The sequence below is a fragment of the Synchiropus splendidus genome, chromosome 3, assembly GCF_027744825.2.
Source record: "Synchiropus splendidus isolate RoL2022-P1 chromosome 3, RoL_Sspl_1.0, whole genome shotgun sequence".
Classification (NCBI taxonomy): Eukaryota; Metazoa; Chordata; class Actinopteri; order Syngnathiformes; family Callionymidae; genus Synchiropus; species Synchiropus splendidus.
The window spans coordinates 15,360,489-15,375,244 of record NC_071336.1 but is presented as its reverse complement, the minus strand read 5'-3'; the positions used below and the strand labels follow the sequence as shown (position 1 = coordinate 15,375,244).

The window sequence follows — 14,756 nt, the reverse complement described above, 5'->3', positions numbered from 1 at the left end:
ATGGAATTTACTCTAATACAGCAAAATCTTTACAGAAATAGTGTGATCTGAGCAGATGATAATAGAACAGCGACTTGTGTGCTGCGTTTTGAATGAGTGGGAAAAGTAATTGGATGGGATCAAATGGAGGGGCAGTGAGCAACACACATGGAATCTGATGTAACTGAGGAAATAAGCTTGTAGATTTAATAGAAAATATATTTAGATACTGATTAAATTAAAAAAGAGGTTATGTAGTTATAGCAGCATGACGATTTTGATCCATGATTAAAACAGCAGCTGATTTTGTAGACAACCCTGGGATCAGATACCCAGCAGTTTCAGACAACAGCGCAGTGGGAATATGTGCCTTCATTTGTTAGGCAAATATTAACGCTTACAGAGATTAATTTTGCTGTCAAAATAAACATGCTGTGTAGGTACCCGTATCATTTGTCTCGCCATAGGTGTCTGTGTGTACACTGTGGATATTAAAAAAAAAATCCTAGGGACAAATTGAAAGGCTTCTATATTGTATATTGTCACAGCGGCACGAATGATGAGGAGAGGTCAGGGATCATCATATGAGCTCAGCGCATATGACTAGATCATCAGGAGAAGCAGCTGCTGTTGTCGCCCCAGAGGGCTGAGTATGGAGCCACCTTCATACGCTCATTAAGCCGTAATGTGTGTGTGAGTGAGAGAGCTGGGGAGGAGGAGGGATGCACAGACATCTGGAGAGTGTATGATGAACATCTGTCTTATTTCACTTGTTTTGTTTGTGTCTAAATTGTGCACCACCCTTGTGACATGTTTTCGACTTTGAAAGAATCACATATTTTTTTGGTCTCAAGCTCTGAGACATCTATCTATCTATCTATCTGTCTGTCTGTCTGTCTGTCTATCTATCTATGTATCTATCTATCTATCTATCTATCTATCTATCTATCTATCTATCTATCTGTCTGTCTGTCTGTCTGTCTGTCTGTCTGTCTGTCTGTCTGTCTGTCTGTCTGTCTGTCTGTCTGTCTGTCTGTCTATCAAAACAGCCAAATCCAACTGACCCCTGTGTCCTTTCGTTGCGGATGCAGTGTTCGTTCATACAGCGTCACCAATAGAGCTGAGTGAACACGGCACTTATTGAAACCGGCCTCCAAAGCACAAAGGTTTGGAGTCAACATTGTGTTGTCGCTGCTGTGGGCACTGGCGCCAGCACCATTGAGTTCCTGCATGTCAACTTGAGACTAATCCTGCTGTGCACGCATCAGATTCAACACAAGAACAACAACAGTGCTTGCCATTGTGAGCCTCGCAGTTTCATTTTCTCATCCAAACGTTGAGCTTGTGAACACTTCTCATCTGCAACATTGTGCAGATTGAGTGCTCTATTGAATGCTCTTCTGAATGGCAGAAAGCCAGATGTGCAGCACTAAGACAATCTACCATTTTCTTCATGATATATCCAGGTATCATCCCCAGGGAATCAATTGACCAGAGCAGCGGAGCTTCCTCCTCACGAGGGCAGATGGTTACCATAAAGTGATTCAACGTCATGTTTCACTGTCACTTTAGATTCATGATCATCATCAGACCGCTGTATATCCTGTAATAACTTTGCACACATGGATCGTCATCACTTTTGGCAGCAATCTCTTCGGCACAATTCTTCTCTCCGAATAATACATAGGTTATAGAGCACACACACAAATGTTTGCCGAAGCAAAAGTAATGAAACTGCCTGATCTGATATTGAGAGAGACAAACACTGCTGGCCATGTTTAGAGCCAGGCCAGAACATCTTCAAAGACAATTTGAACAAACTTCTGATGTAAACGGCCACAGACAGCAGGCTTCAGCCGACCATATGATCTGGCTACACAAAGACCATTTTGGAATTCACTATCATCTGAAATGAAAAAGCCGGCTATTGTTAGTAGCCAGTTACACACTCACCCACACCTGACAGTCTGTCAGCAGGTGGACCTTTGGACTACCTCAGGTCGACTCTAAGCCAACCTGAATTAGAATGGCTTCTTGGCAATCGGTGAGGAATAGCACATAAAATACATAACACATCTTTAGTTTAATCGTGGCAACGTAGAGCACTGAATTAAAATCGTTGATTCATGCATTGCTCACTGGTTTGATACAATTCTCAGAGCTCTCGTCTGCTCAGCTCAAACTAACGAGAGTGGACAGCGTGCAAGCGCCTGTGATTCTCCTGCACCGCTCAAGATTGCACATTGAATTTGAATTGTGAACCTTTTTTATGTTTGGATAAAAAGGAAAAGGAAAGAATAGGCAGAAAATGAAAAAAAAAAAATTCTTTGAATGTATTTGAGATTGAATGGTAGATTGTCTGATTTTAAATAATACTGTGACAGCAATTGAAAATCAAATCTTAAATATCTTTTGCTTTTTGATTTTTAATTGTCACAGAATAACCGGTCATGAAGAACAAAATAATTGTGTAGTTTGGATTATTAGTTTTTCATTTTATTCATGAGGCAAAATATGCACCCTGGTTTGGAAATAAAAAAAAAAACATTTATGCAGTTTAATTTGAGATATGGTTGACTTTTGCTTCCATATTTTTTTTGCTTTGAATTTGGAGTGTTTTTGAGTGTGAGGCGAGTCTCGGGCAGAGCGTTACTTGGTTTGTTACTTTGTCACAGCCAAACTGCACAGAAGCGCACATTCAATAATCGATTCAGATTTCGAACAATTCGCTTTTCGAACGACCGTCTGGAACGGATTGTGGTCGAGAACCGAGGTACCACTGTATATGGAAAATGTAATTGTTAATAATGATGAATATGCACCCACTGCTTCATGCGCACATTGAATTTTCGCTAAACACAGTGGCAATATAACACTTTTTCTTCTGAGCCATTTACTTCTATTAAATTTCACACCAAACAAAAATCCTCCTCTCACTTGCCTGACTTTGATTATTCATCACATTAAGCGCGACATCTTAGTGAGTCTGTCACAGTCACTGTTATATTTGTATCATGGCTCGCCTCGCGTCGCAGTCGCTTCGCAGTCAATCACTCCCACAGCAAAGAACATTACAAATCCGTGGTATGACACTCACGCTAAGTGCCGAGCTGCTTTTCTGTCGCCTGTATTTGCATTTCTCTCTTTGCCAGCAATAAGCCTTGGCTTCATACATATTAAATCTCTTGAAGGAGAATTTGAGGCATTTCAGGGAGAATTTAAACACGCATTCAGAATTTTGTGAGGTCAAACATGAAACCAAACACAAAACAAGGCACCACAACCGTAAAAGCTGACTTTGATGCCTGTTTGAGGTGTGTCTTTTCACGAGGTATTGAGACGGTAGTGATGTCAAACTGGCCAAAAAATTGGTTTATTTGAGCTAAATTACAATCTTTATCTGTTACACCATATTTTTTTTACTTCTTTACGCTACCATAACTGTTGATCCAAAGCGAAAAAAGGTCTTTTTAGTTTGCTATTATTTTACTTTCATTTGTCGCAAAAAGGGTTGAGCGGAATGAACTTTTCTGCTCAGAGGATGCCACTTGTTATCTGTCAGTTTGGGTCATTATACCCACGGTTTCAAACAGAAACATGGGGCAGCAATAATGAGGCATGGCCACCACATTGAAGTCAGCCTGTGTGTGTGTGTGTGTTCGGCTGTGTGTTGGAAACTCATGTGTCACTGGGAGTTAATAAGAAAGGGATTTAAGTGGCTTTCGCTGGATGGAGTAGAGCGATCCTCCTCAGCCGCTCTTATCTAGTGCCATCTTCACCTCACCTCTTCCTTTCAGCACCGCATTGAGGCTCATGAGTAAGAGATTGCTCAGATAGGAACTCAGAAAGTTTCTGTGGTGTGGTGGGACTGGTGAAAATGAACTGTGGGGTATGATATAAGTGGGAAGCTTGGCTGTGACCTGCATTTGTGCCTGCTATTTAAATGTGTTGTGGTGGGAAATATTCCTTCACTGCAAATCGTGTGGTCACACACAGACTTAACTCCGCTGCAGTCGATACATAAAATTCTAATGAGCTGGCGAGAGTGGCTTTGTCACATGACAACGCTAAATCATTTTATTGACTGCATATTTGAGGCTTTTAACAACATGGGTTTACACCACACCCGGGCAAAGAGTGAAACACTGACCTTGTAGAACTGTCTCATTGGTTTCCGGGTTGTATTCGAGCCTCCCTTAAATGATTTCCAGTCGCAACACATTCTCTCGGCCCAGGCCTTAAATAGCAACTACGTCAGCATCCGACACGGAAAGCTGCCTTTAGCGTCAACGTGGGAAAAGTCACTTGACAACGCCTTGGAAGTGAGAGTGGGATGTTTATAAAGTCAATTCACCTACATTTAAAACTTCCATTGGTTTAGGAGTTGATTTCAATAGGTCTTTCAATCTGTGTCTCATCCATTTTCTTTACAGAAAAAAGCACTGATAACAAATTTACGTCACGATTGAACAGGAGCAGCGTGAAGAACACTTCCTATCTTTTTCCCAGAAGAATGAGGGGGTGGTGCTCCGTCACAGTTTCAAAAAAAGTAAAGTGAAGATATTTCGCAGACAACTTCTTGTTTCCCTAAAACATGTTTTGATTTTTATGGATTTGTTCACATGGTTATATTGTCCTTCACCATTTTAAGTACATGATTTATTCCTCTAATACAGTCTGAAATGGAAGATTAGGAGGAATTTACAGATAAATGCTAAGAAGTGAAAGCAGATTCCTGTCTCTTGTTATTGATCTGGAATATATATATATATATATATATATATATATAGTCCCATCTTCTCTTTTCTAACCCCAGAGTCTGTTATTCATTCAATCTCATTTTTTTTCATTTGAATTTTGAAGAACAGTATGTCTTCTTTGTGTCCTTCAGTCTCATACACTGACTCACCCCATCCCTGTTATTAATGACTGCCAGGTCCTACATCAAGTTCTTGAAGTTGAGGTTAATAGGGAAAAGCCGAATTGTTAATGCTTTCTATGAGCGAGTGGCTGTCACCACAATGCGACACTTGTCACCTAATGGGAGCCTGGATTTGCTTCATCACCCATCCACCTTGTCAGGATGAAAACAAATGGTAGTCATTAAAAAGAAAAAGTAACAAGTTCTCTGACGTATGACGTACGTGTGTTTGTGCTTTGGCTGTGTTCCAACAGTTGAGCGTTGTGCAGATGGTAAAAAGACAGTGATCGGGGCGGGAAAGAGCAGAACTCCCCATTTACTGGCTGATCAGTCCAGGCAGAGAGTATTTATTGACATGTTCGTAATCTCTGTCTGCAAATCCGGCAGACATCTTAACCTGATTAGTTGGAATGTTAAGGGCCTTGACCATCCAGTGGAAAAGCAGATAGTGCTAAAACATTTAAAGCAGTTTAAGGCCCATCTTAGGGCCCAAATCATCTCACTCATGGCCAAATAAAGCTCCAATCGCCAGGGCTGTCCACTCCGCCCTTTACTCTTTATTTAGCCATAGAACCTTTGGTTATTGCTTTTTTTCAAGTTTCTTTATATGCATATGACCTGTTATTGTATATTTCCAAACCAATAGTATAAACCAATAGTATTTATTTGCTTGAACAGTTTGGCCTAATTTCATCCCTTTTAAAACTGAGGAACAACAATTTATGTATCTAGCGGTGGTGGTCACGAAACAGTACATTAACCTTTTCAAAAACAATTTCATGGCTCGACTAAATCAGGTCAAAATCTCATGACAGCAGTGTTCTCCCCTCTCCCAGTCTTTAGCTGTCTGTTACAAAGATTTAAAAAAGATGGAGGTGCAGTATGGGACTTCCAAATTTTCGCCGTTACTATTGAGCGGCACATTTTCATTGTCTCTTTTCTTGAACTCACTATTACTTGCATCCAGACAGTCCATGCTGGGTGTCTTTATACCTGAATTCCTCTGAGAAACATTTCCCTTCCAGCTCTACTCAGGTCATCATTGGATGTTTCTTCTTTAAGATCAACTGGCAACCATGTTGTGTCTCACACACTTCAAGTGTGGACTCAGTTTTGGAAATCTTCACGATAAGCTTTCTTTTTCAAGCCCCATCGCTTGCAACCACTTCTTCATCCATTCTCTACATGACTCTGCCTTTCAAGATTGGCATAAGATGGGAATAAAACAATTCAGGGATTTGTTCAAGGATGGGTATGACATGCCCAAAAACCATTCTTATAGATACCTTCGAAACTATTTTAAATCCAATCCAAATACACCAAACTTTCCTTATCTACCTGATAGAAACCCAATAGACGTTCTCCTAGTTTGTAAACCATTTTGTTACAGGTTCACTTACAACACTATACCGAAACCTGTCCTCACAGTTACGCTCCTCCCTTGATAAAATCTAATTTCCTTGGGAACAAGATTTAGGACATTTGTCTGAAGACCAGCTGAGCTCAATTGTAGAACATAACGGCTTCATTTCTGCACTGATTCCACCACTACAGATCTGTATTATTATTATTATTTTCCTTTGTGTCTTTAATTTCTTTTTTTGTAAACGTAATCACCCCAACATAGGTGTTTTTCTTTGTATATTGTGCTGTCCTGTGTTATGTATTATGTCTTCAATTGTTTTGAAGAAAAGGAAAATCTCAGTAAAAAATATTAAAACAAACAAAGACAGTGATCCAGAAGAATTATGAAGCCATCTGCGATACTGGTTCTTTCCCAGGTTTAAAAGAGGTTCAAGTGACACGGAGAGTTGCTGCCAGGGTGGGCTTCTGCTAAGAGGGGCCCAAGGTGCTTCTCGTGTCACTGCTGGCGCTGGTAATGGACTGGGACATCTGTGCGGGGTCACAGGACAGGGATTGTGTCACCTTGGAAGTGACCGTGAGAGCAGCAGGAGGCAATAAAGGAATCAGCCGAGTGTTTTTAAGGCTGGGTGACGCTCCTGCCAATGAAGCCAGTGCTGAACAAACTCCATACATACGATCCATTGACATTCAGCATTCTCTGCCTGTCATTTCTGCCTCCTTGTCGCCCTCTGATCGTCTCATTTTTATCTCCTCGTCTGTAATTCCCCGTCGCCCATTTTCCCGGCCACTGGCTGCTCGTCATCCAAAGTGTTGCTGTCTCATTACACCTGCCCTCGTTCTCACACTCCTCTGTGCCACCTTTGTACTAGACGCAGCTCACACTTCTTCTTCCTCTCCTTCCTCAGCGCCAGTGAAGGGAGGCAAGATGTGGCAAAAGAAGATCTTCCTGATTTTTGTTGCCGTCAGTACAGTCAGTCTTCTGCTGCATCATGGGGGCCACTTCAGCTGGTGAGTCATTTTAACAGGACTTGGTACACTTGCTGTCTGTCCCTCAGTCGCCTCTGAAAGTCATGTGCCGTTTGTTTATATGGGAAACTATCTATCAGAGTTTGAAGAATTGTTTCCGAGCTTGAGGTTGAATGGGAACTAGGGCACAAATTAGGCTCGATGAGTTTGAATATTAAATTCACATCCACTCAGTGTCTCCTTAACTGTTCAGAAACGTGTCATCTGTCATCACAAATTTCTGGTTTTAGATCCACTGCACTTATCTCACCTCCAATTGATGAGCTATCGAGTTTTTTTTCCCCAACTCTAAATATAGCATATATGTTCTTTGTTTCAAGGGCTTTCTTGGCTCCTCTTCATGCTTATTATCCTTAGCATTCTTAATTAACTGAAACATAATTAAAAGAATAACACCGCATATTTCTATCTAGTTTTTATTTTTCAATTCCAATATTATGAGGGATACCTCAATCCGGTCACATGATTTTCAAACAATAGAATTAAGTCATAGAATATTTTTTTTATTTCACAATATTGCAGTATATGTTTATGTATTTTATTTATTTGATGCTTTGTGGACCCTCTCTGATGTTTGTTGTGTGTCTTTAGCATGTGTCAACACCCGACCCGTTATTCAGAGTCAACCACAGTCATATTCCTGTTCTGAAATATGAACTGGTAGCAATCTCGCCATGCGTTGGCTTCAGGAAGAAAGGTCATTTGAAAGTAGCTACATTATAATACATTATGCCATGACACAAAAAACCTCCTTTGTATTATGTTCAAAGTGGGGTTATGATGTGGTTGGCAAGAGGCGGATTCACAGAACAACAAAGTAGCACTTACTGCCATATACCAAGTCTGATGAGAGATCTGCATTCACAATTTTGTTTTTTCAAATTGAGTTTGTTTACATAGTTATTTGTTCTGCCCCACTGAGATTTTATATTCTTTGCTAGGTCTGAGCCAATGCTGCAATGACAGAAGTTCTGATAAAAATAGCCCCACAAAAAGGAGCCATGTTGGATACTGTCATTTGAAGATATGTCATATTGAACGTGGCAGATACTCTAAATCATATCACTGGGAGAGTTGCTTATATCCTTACAACGTTTGATCTATTTTTTCCATTTTTTTTCCATCATCTGAAGCCTTCCTTATTTCTTTTGGCTTGACAGCCCCTTACAATTAAGTATATAATGCAGACCCATTGGGAATCTGGGAAATTAGCCACTGTTTGGGTACAAATCTCTCTGATCGCATTTGACGGATTTGTCAGACTTTCATCAGCATCATCAGTGATCACATGCTTTTCTCCCCAGGAACATGGATGCCTTTTACCTCAGATGTTGTGGCCTCCACTCCCAGGCCTCCTCAGGGCTGAAGCCCAAACACACCAATGTGGCCTTCCTGAAGACGCACAAGACGGCCAGCACCACAGTACAGAACATTCTCTTTCGATTTGCAGAACGCAACAACCTCACTGTGGCGTTGCCGGTACAAGCCTGCGGCCATCAGTTCTGCTACCCTCGAACCTTCAGCTCTCATTTTGTCCACCCACACACTTTGCCACCGAATATCATCGCCAGCCATATGCGCTTTTACAAACCTGAACTGCAGCGTCTCATGCCTAATGACACCATATACGTGACGATCGTGAGAGAACCTGCGTCCATGTTTGAGTCGTCCTTTAGCTATTACACCCAACACTGCCAGAGCTTTAAACGTGTTCCAAATGCCTCCTTAGATGCTTTCTTAGAGGAACCGTGGCGCTACTACCGACCTGAAGAGAAGGACTCAATGTATGCACGTAATACCCTAACTTTTGACCTCGGTGGAGACAAAGATCGCCCCGCAACAGATGTGGAGTATGCCAAGAACTTTGTAGCCGAGGTAGACCGTGTCTTTTCGTTGGTTATGATCGCTGAGTACTTTGATGAGTCGTTGGTTCTGCTCCGCCATCTTCTCTCCTGGGAGCTGGATGACATCTTGTATGTAAAGCTAAATATGCGGATGCCAAACTCAAAGAAAAACCTGACTCCCAGCCTTCCGGCAAAAATCAGAGCCTGGAACTCTTTAGACGCGCGACTCTACGACCACTTCAACGCCTCCCTGTGGAAACAGTTGAGCACCCTTGGTCTTGGTTATGTTGCCAAGGAGGTCCGACTCCTCAGACAGGCCCAGGAGCGACTGATGAGAAGCTGCTTTGGTGGAAGGTTGCCACTCCTTCGCTCAGCGGCCCAGATTAAAAACAAAGATCTTCGTCCCTGGCAGCCCAGCAATAAAGTGGACATTTTAGGGTACGACCTCCCAGCTAACCTCAGCCATGGCTTCTCAACTATGGCTCAAGAACTCTGTCTAAAACTGATAATGCCAGAGCTCCAGTACACTCGGGTCCTGCTTCGCTCCCAGTCAATTAAATATCGACAGTTTCACCAACTGCGGCTTCAGCAGTCACATCCCCCCCAGCAGTTCATTCGCACGGCCCTACCCCGACATTCACCCAACCATCGGAGTCATCCACCACCCTCGGCGTCTGGCCCCATGTCTGAGACAAAGCCCTCTACTGCTTTAACGAATGTTCCTGGGAATAGGTAAACAGAGTGCAGCTAGAGATCACCACTGTCCCTCACCTCATGGAGAACCAGCCTTCCAGATGTAATGAGTGCCCATTGCTGCATTGTTCTGCTGGACCTGAGCCTAGAGACTTTATCTGTGACTGGATCAAGGGAGGCCTTTTTGCCGACAAAGATTGGGTTTTTTTTTGTGTCAGTGCTTTGGGATGAAAATCAATGCCCACAGGCGAAGTGAAACACCTGGACATGAACTTGAATCTCCCGCCCCTCTGGTGTGTGATACTGTACAGCGCCCGGCTCGACACTAGAGCTGGAGAACTCTACACTGGATCTTACGAAGGGTGCACCTTTGCACACCCAACTGCTGTGGTTTGGAGGACGTATATGGAAACAGTGCTTTGAAGCAGATCTGTTTGGAGTGACTCAACGGGGGCATGGCGATATGGTGCCTGTTGTGTGGCACAAAGTGAGCTTTGTGTGCACCACAGTGGCGTAATATCACATGACTGGCTTTCATCTGTGGCTCCCATTCTCCCTCAGTCGTGGACATATGCCACTTTAATACAAGAGAGACCCATTTAGATGGACGGTCTCGGAGAAGTCCTCACAGTCAACTACAGCAGCACAATCCCCCATTCTCAGTGAAACCCAGTTTGAACACTCCTCTACTCTGACGTCACATTGATCTGCCACCTCTTGCTTTCTGGACGTCAAACAAGTGAGGTGATACCAACCATCGGACTTTATGTAAAGATTTGTTGAAGTCGAGTTAGTTGCAATAAATTCATGTGAAGTTCGGTGTTATTTAGCAGCCTACCAGCAACCGTTCAAACAAAAGAGATGAAACTTAGCGAGACACTTCCTGCTACATCGATGTGGAGCGCACAGCAGGAGCACACGAGGCAAGACCGCTCCGAGCATTGTAGGACAGAAGGGCCAGCTGGCTGGCTGGGATCCTAAAATGTCACCACTCGACTCAGCGCTGACACATATCTGTGTATTTAATGTGTCATTTAGGGTTTCTTTCTCTCAGCAGGGTCCTGCTAAGTAAGAGGGGACGACCGTGTGTTCATGTGTGTGTCTGTGCCTCATGCTTCAATTTCCAGCAGAGTTGTCATGGCAACCACAGCAGAGAAATGTCTATGAGATTTATTAAACTATGTATTATTTATTATTGGGACGTGGAAAGTCGTGCTACTGTATTTATTTCCGATCTTTCAACGAATCACCGGCTTGAAAGCATCTCCTTGGCGATCTTCTTCTCAGAGCCACTGCAGGCAACACAGATGGAGCGAGGCATGTGACGACAGCATCAATTATTCATCCTGTACATAGTTTACATAATGCAAAAATACAAAGACCATTTCTGAATTCCGCAGTGGAACAAGTGTAGTTGCTTTAAAATTAATGTTTTACTGGAGTGTGCTTAAGTGTTTCTCGCACGGAAGCATTTTGCGGTTGAGGAACAGTTGGCTACAATAATGAAAAGCACTTAAACTCCGGCTGCCTGTCAAAAACTAATGGGAAAAGAAAAAGCAGCTGCTCGAGGTTTGAGCGGAAGATACATATTTTAAGGGGTTTCGCTGTGAATAATTGGCTTGTCTTTTTTCAACTTAAGGAACGGCTCAGCAGTTTTGCTTATTTACATGGTGTTTCTTCAAGCACTACTCGCTGTTAAATTCAGTTTAAAGGATAAGGCTGGGATTTTTCACTAATTTATAAGACCAAATGTGTGCGAGTCTGTGTCTCTCTCTCTCCGGATGAACTTACTACCAGTTCTCATCTGTGTTGTTTATATTTTAAATCAACTGAATCTGACATTTAGAGGGGTTTGAGAGGATGTGAACTTCTGGCAGGGAAACACGTTGCACACATCTGCAATAAACACATCGGAGCTCCCCCTATTTTTCACTCAATCTGGAACACAATGTGCCCTGCTTTATTCTAAAATGAAAACTTATAATCATCAGTTGACTCATTTGTGTCGTTCACCAAAATTAAGAAGTATATCAACCAATCTGTTCTAAACTTTTGTGGATGAATTTTTTTTTTCATCTGTTTTTTTTTTTAATCCAGATTGGAATCTTTTTTTTTCTGTCATCAAACAATGTTGATGAATGGGATGTCAAATGTTGCAAAAGAGTTTTATTTGACGTTTTCCTCCAAACTCTACTTTTCCACTTGTTCATTATTTATTCCGGTGTTTTCTATGAACTGAGAAGACGTGGCTGTTGTGGCTCTGAACAAATAGCTGGCGACAATCAGAGCTAGGGGCCCAAATCTTTGTAATGATGGAGACAAACATGGCAAATAAAGTTTGAATTATTTCCATTCATCTGTCTGTGAGTTTTTGCCTTGGTCTTTCCTTTTTTTTTCCACTGCAAATATGTTCAAATGTGTTGTGGATTCTTGTTCCTCCTGTTAAAACAAAGTGCACACGAAATGAGTCCAACCAAATGGAGAAACAAATTGCTTCTCAGTGTTGCAAAAAACAAACTGTTAAGTTGTTTGTCTGTATCCTCTCCTCCCTTAACTTGATTCTTTTCCTCCAACCTGGACTCAGTAACCTGCAACCGTCTCGCTGTGAGGCTGTAGCAGTAACCAACCAACACTCCACCGTCACTGGAAACCTTTCCCAGTAGGCTTTAGTAGTCATTTTTGTTCCGAAAGAAGAGTTGAATTTGGAATGTCTCGGTGAGTTGTCTGTCCTCCAAATATGACAACAGATTGCCAGTCTGGGCCGAGCGCGCCACTACAATTGATTGTTAGAAAAAACAGGTGTGTGTTTGTTGCACTGCACCTTGATGTGGCGATTTATTTTAAAGGAACAAGTAGTGTAAGCTGGTCGAACGGCGGGTGGCCCATTGATGAAGTGGTTCGCCGTGATTGCACCGTGATTGGAGACAGCGGTCAGATAACCATTTGTGATTGAAGGGGACAACTGATTTCTACACTCATTTATTCCCAAGGAAGGAAAGTACTCCGACAGTTGAGCAGCAGCCTGGATTAAAGGGAAACTCTGAATAATGGAAGACTTGGACAAGGAAAGCAGCCGGTCCGCGGCACGCGGACAGAGCTTCAGCTTCAGTGGATTTGAATTGAAAAATGACATTGTGATGCTTAAAGTAGAGTGGGCCACTTTAAAGTGTCTTAGTGCGTGAGCCTAGGAACAACTCTGAATGAATGAGAATGTGATACGTGTGAAGACTTGAAACGGTGGTCAGGCCCTTCTGTGCTTGTTTTTAATTGCATTTTCAGTCACATGACAAACACCCGAGAATGTTGTGATCAAGTTTCATTTACTTGTATTTTAATAGTAGGCTGACACAAGACTCCTTGTCCTTCAACATCTGTCTCAAGCTGATACTCCTATTAGAAAGCATTTGTAATAAATGCCTTGAACAATGACAAGGTTCAAACCCACAACGTCACAATGACACAAGTGAATCCTTATAAAGGGTTAGTGGGGTGAAATAGCGACTCAGACGTCCTGATGGAGAGTGCAGACACGACAATTGAGTTTGGGCGACGCGTTTATGGGGCATCAGCATGTATGCCATGACTGTCTCTGTCTGCCCTGTGATGAACTGCCCACTGACAGCTGGCTGCAGAGAAGTAACCTTGGGCAGCCTCCACTAAGTGCAGGGAAGTGGCTGGAGGACCAAATAAACAAGATTACTGAGTCAAGCTGAATGGGTGCCGCTGAGTTCCTGGGCAATGGAACGTCTTGCTCACTGCTCAGGTTCATAATGGCCCATAATGCACGGCAACAGTTCAACCGTTTATAGCAGATTTGTTAAATGTGGTCCTGATTGGTCAGTTAGTTGGTTATTCTGTTTGATGGACAATGTGTTGTTGTTTCTACCCCAACACTATACAGTTATCGTGGATACTAATGGAACAGAATGGTGCCATGGTCTCTCTCAGACTGAGGGCTATAAAATGAATAAAGAAAATGCTATTTTGCAAGACACGTTGACTTTACAACCAGAAACCAATCCAATATAAAAAAACCAAATAGGTGCTGATGTGAAGACAGTGAAGAACCCGACCAATAGGACGACAAGTTCCTAAGATGTTCATTACATTTTAGCATTTTAGCAATTTTATCTAATTATTTACTGGAAAACTACATTGGCAGTTTCATTATGGCTGTGTTCATCTGTGCCATGGGCTATGATTAGACTTACCCGGTGACCAGCTGGCACTGGGAGACTAGTCTGACTAGCATCAGAATGAAAACTGACTAGTTTGAAAAAATGAGCTCTGTCATAGATTTGGTGTGTTGTGGTTACTGAATGGTGTCAGTGGTCATCAGTGAAACCGAGTCAAATACTAAATAGACCGTGACAGGTTTAAAAACTGTTGTTTGGTTCATAGCAGTATTCATATGGCAGTAAAAAACAATATTAATGGTGAGATCTGTACATTGTAAGATCTCAAAACCAAGTTTGTTGACCCTTATTTTTAGTCAAAATATCACACCCGGCTTGATTTAAGACAAATTCACTTGTAGGTGACTTTTCACCCAGATGCAGGGACTGCTTTTAGGACATTGCAGTCTTAAATAAACTGTTTTTATTACTTTCATCTAGAAATAAGGGAAAAAATCTGCCCAAACGATCGGTGAAAAAAGATGCACCGTCATAAAAGTCCCTCCATCTTGCTGAAATGTCACATACAAGTGACGGTATCTTACATCAAGCCGAAGGAGATATATACAGTATTGACTAAATATAAGCAAACTTAACAAACTTTTAAGTTTTTCCAGAGTAGTTGTATCAAGTTTGTATTCTCACAAAGGATTGAATTACAAGACTTTAATTAGAGGGTACCAATGACACTGATCTTTAAATTTTGACAAGAATTCACAGATTATTTTGTGCCTTCTTCACATTGCGGATGTC

The 14,756-nt window shown here is 42.0% G+C and overlaps 1 protein-coding gene across 1 annotated transcript in view; it reads left to right on the top strand.

Annotated features, from left to right (window-relative positions):
• The window catches only part of gal3st3 (galactose-3-O-sulfotransferase 3), a 30,009-nt gene extending 17,857 nt beyond the window's left edge, over window positions 1-12,152 (top strand). Inside the window, exons 2-3 of the mRNA XM_053860279.1 lie at window positions 7,171-7,273; window positions 8,596-12,152. Coding sequence (XP_053716254.1) covers window positions 7,191-7,273; window positions 8,596-9,871 — 1,359 coding nt within the window. The 5' untranslated portion in view covers window positions 7,171-7,190 and the 3' untranslated portion in view covers window positions 9,872-12,152. The remainder of the gene's footprint in view (window positions 1-7,170; window positions 7,274-8,595) is intronic.
• The last annotated feature ends 2,604 nt before the right edge of the window (window positions 12,153-14,756 follow it).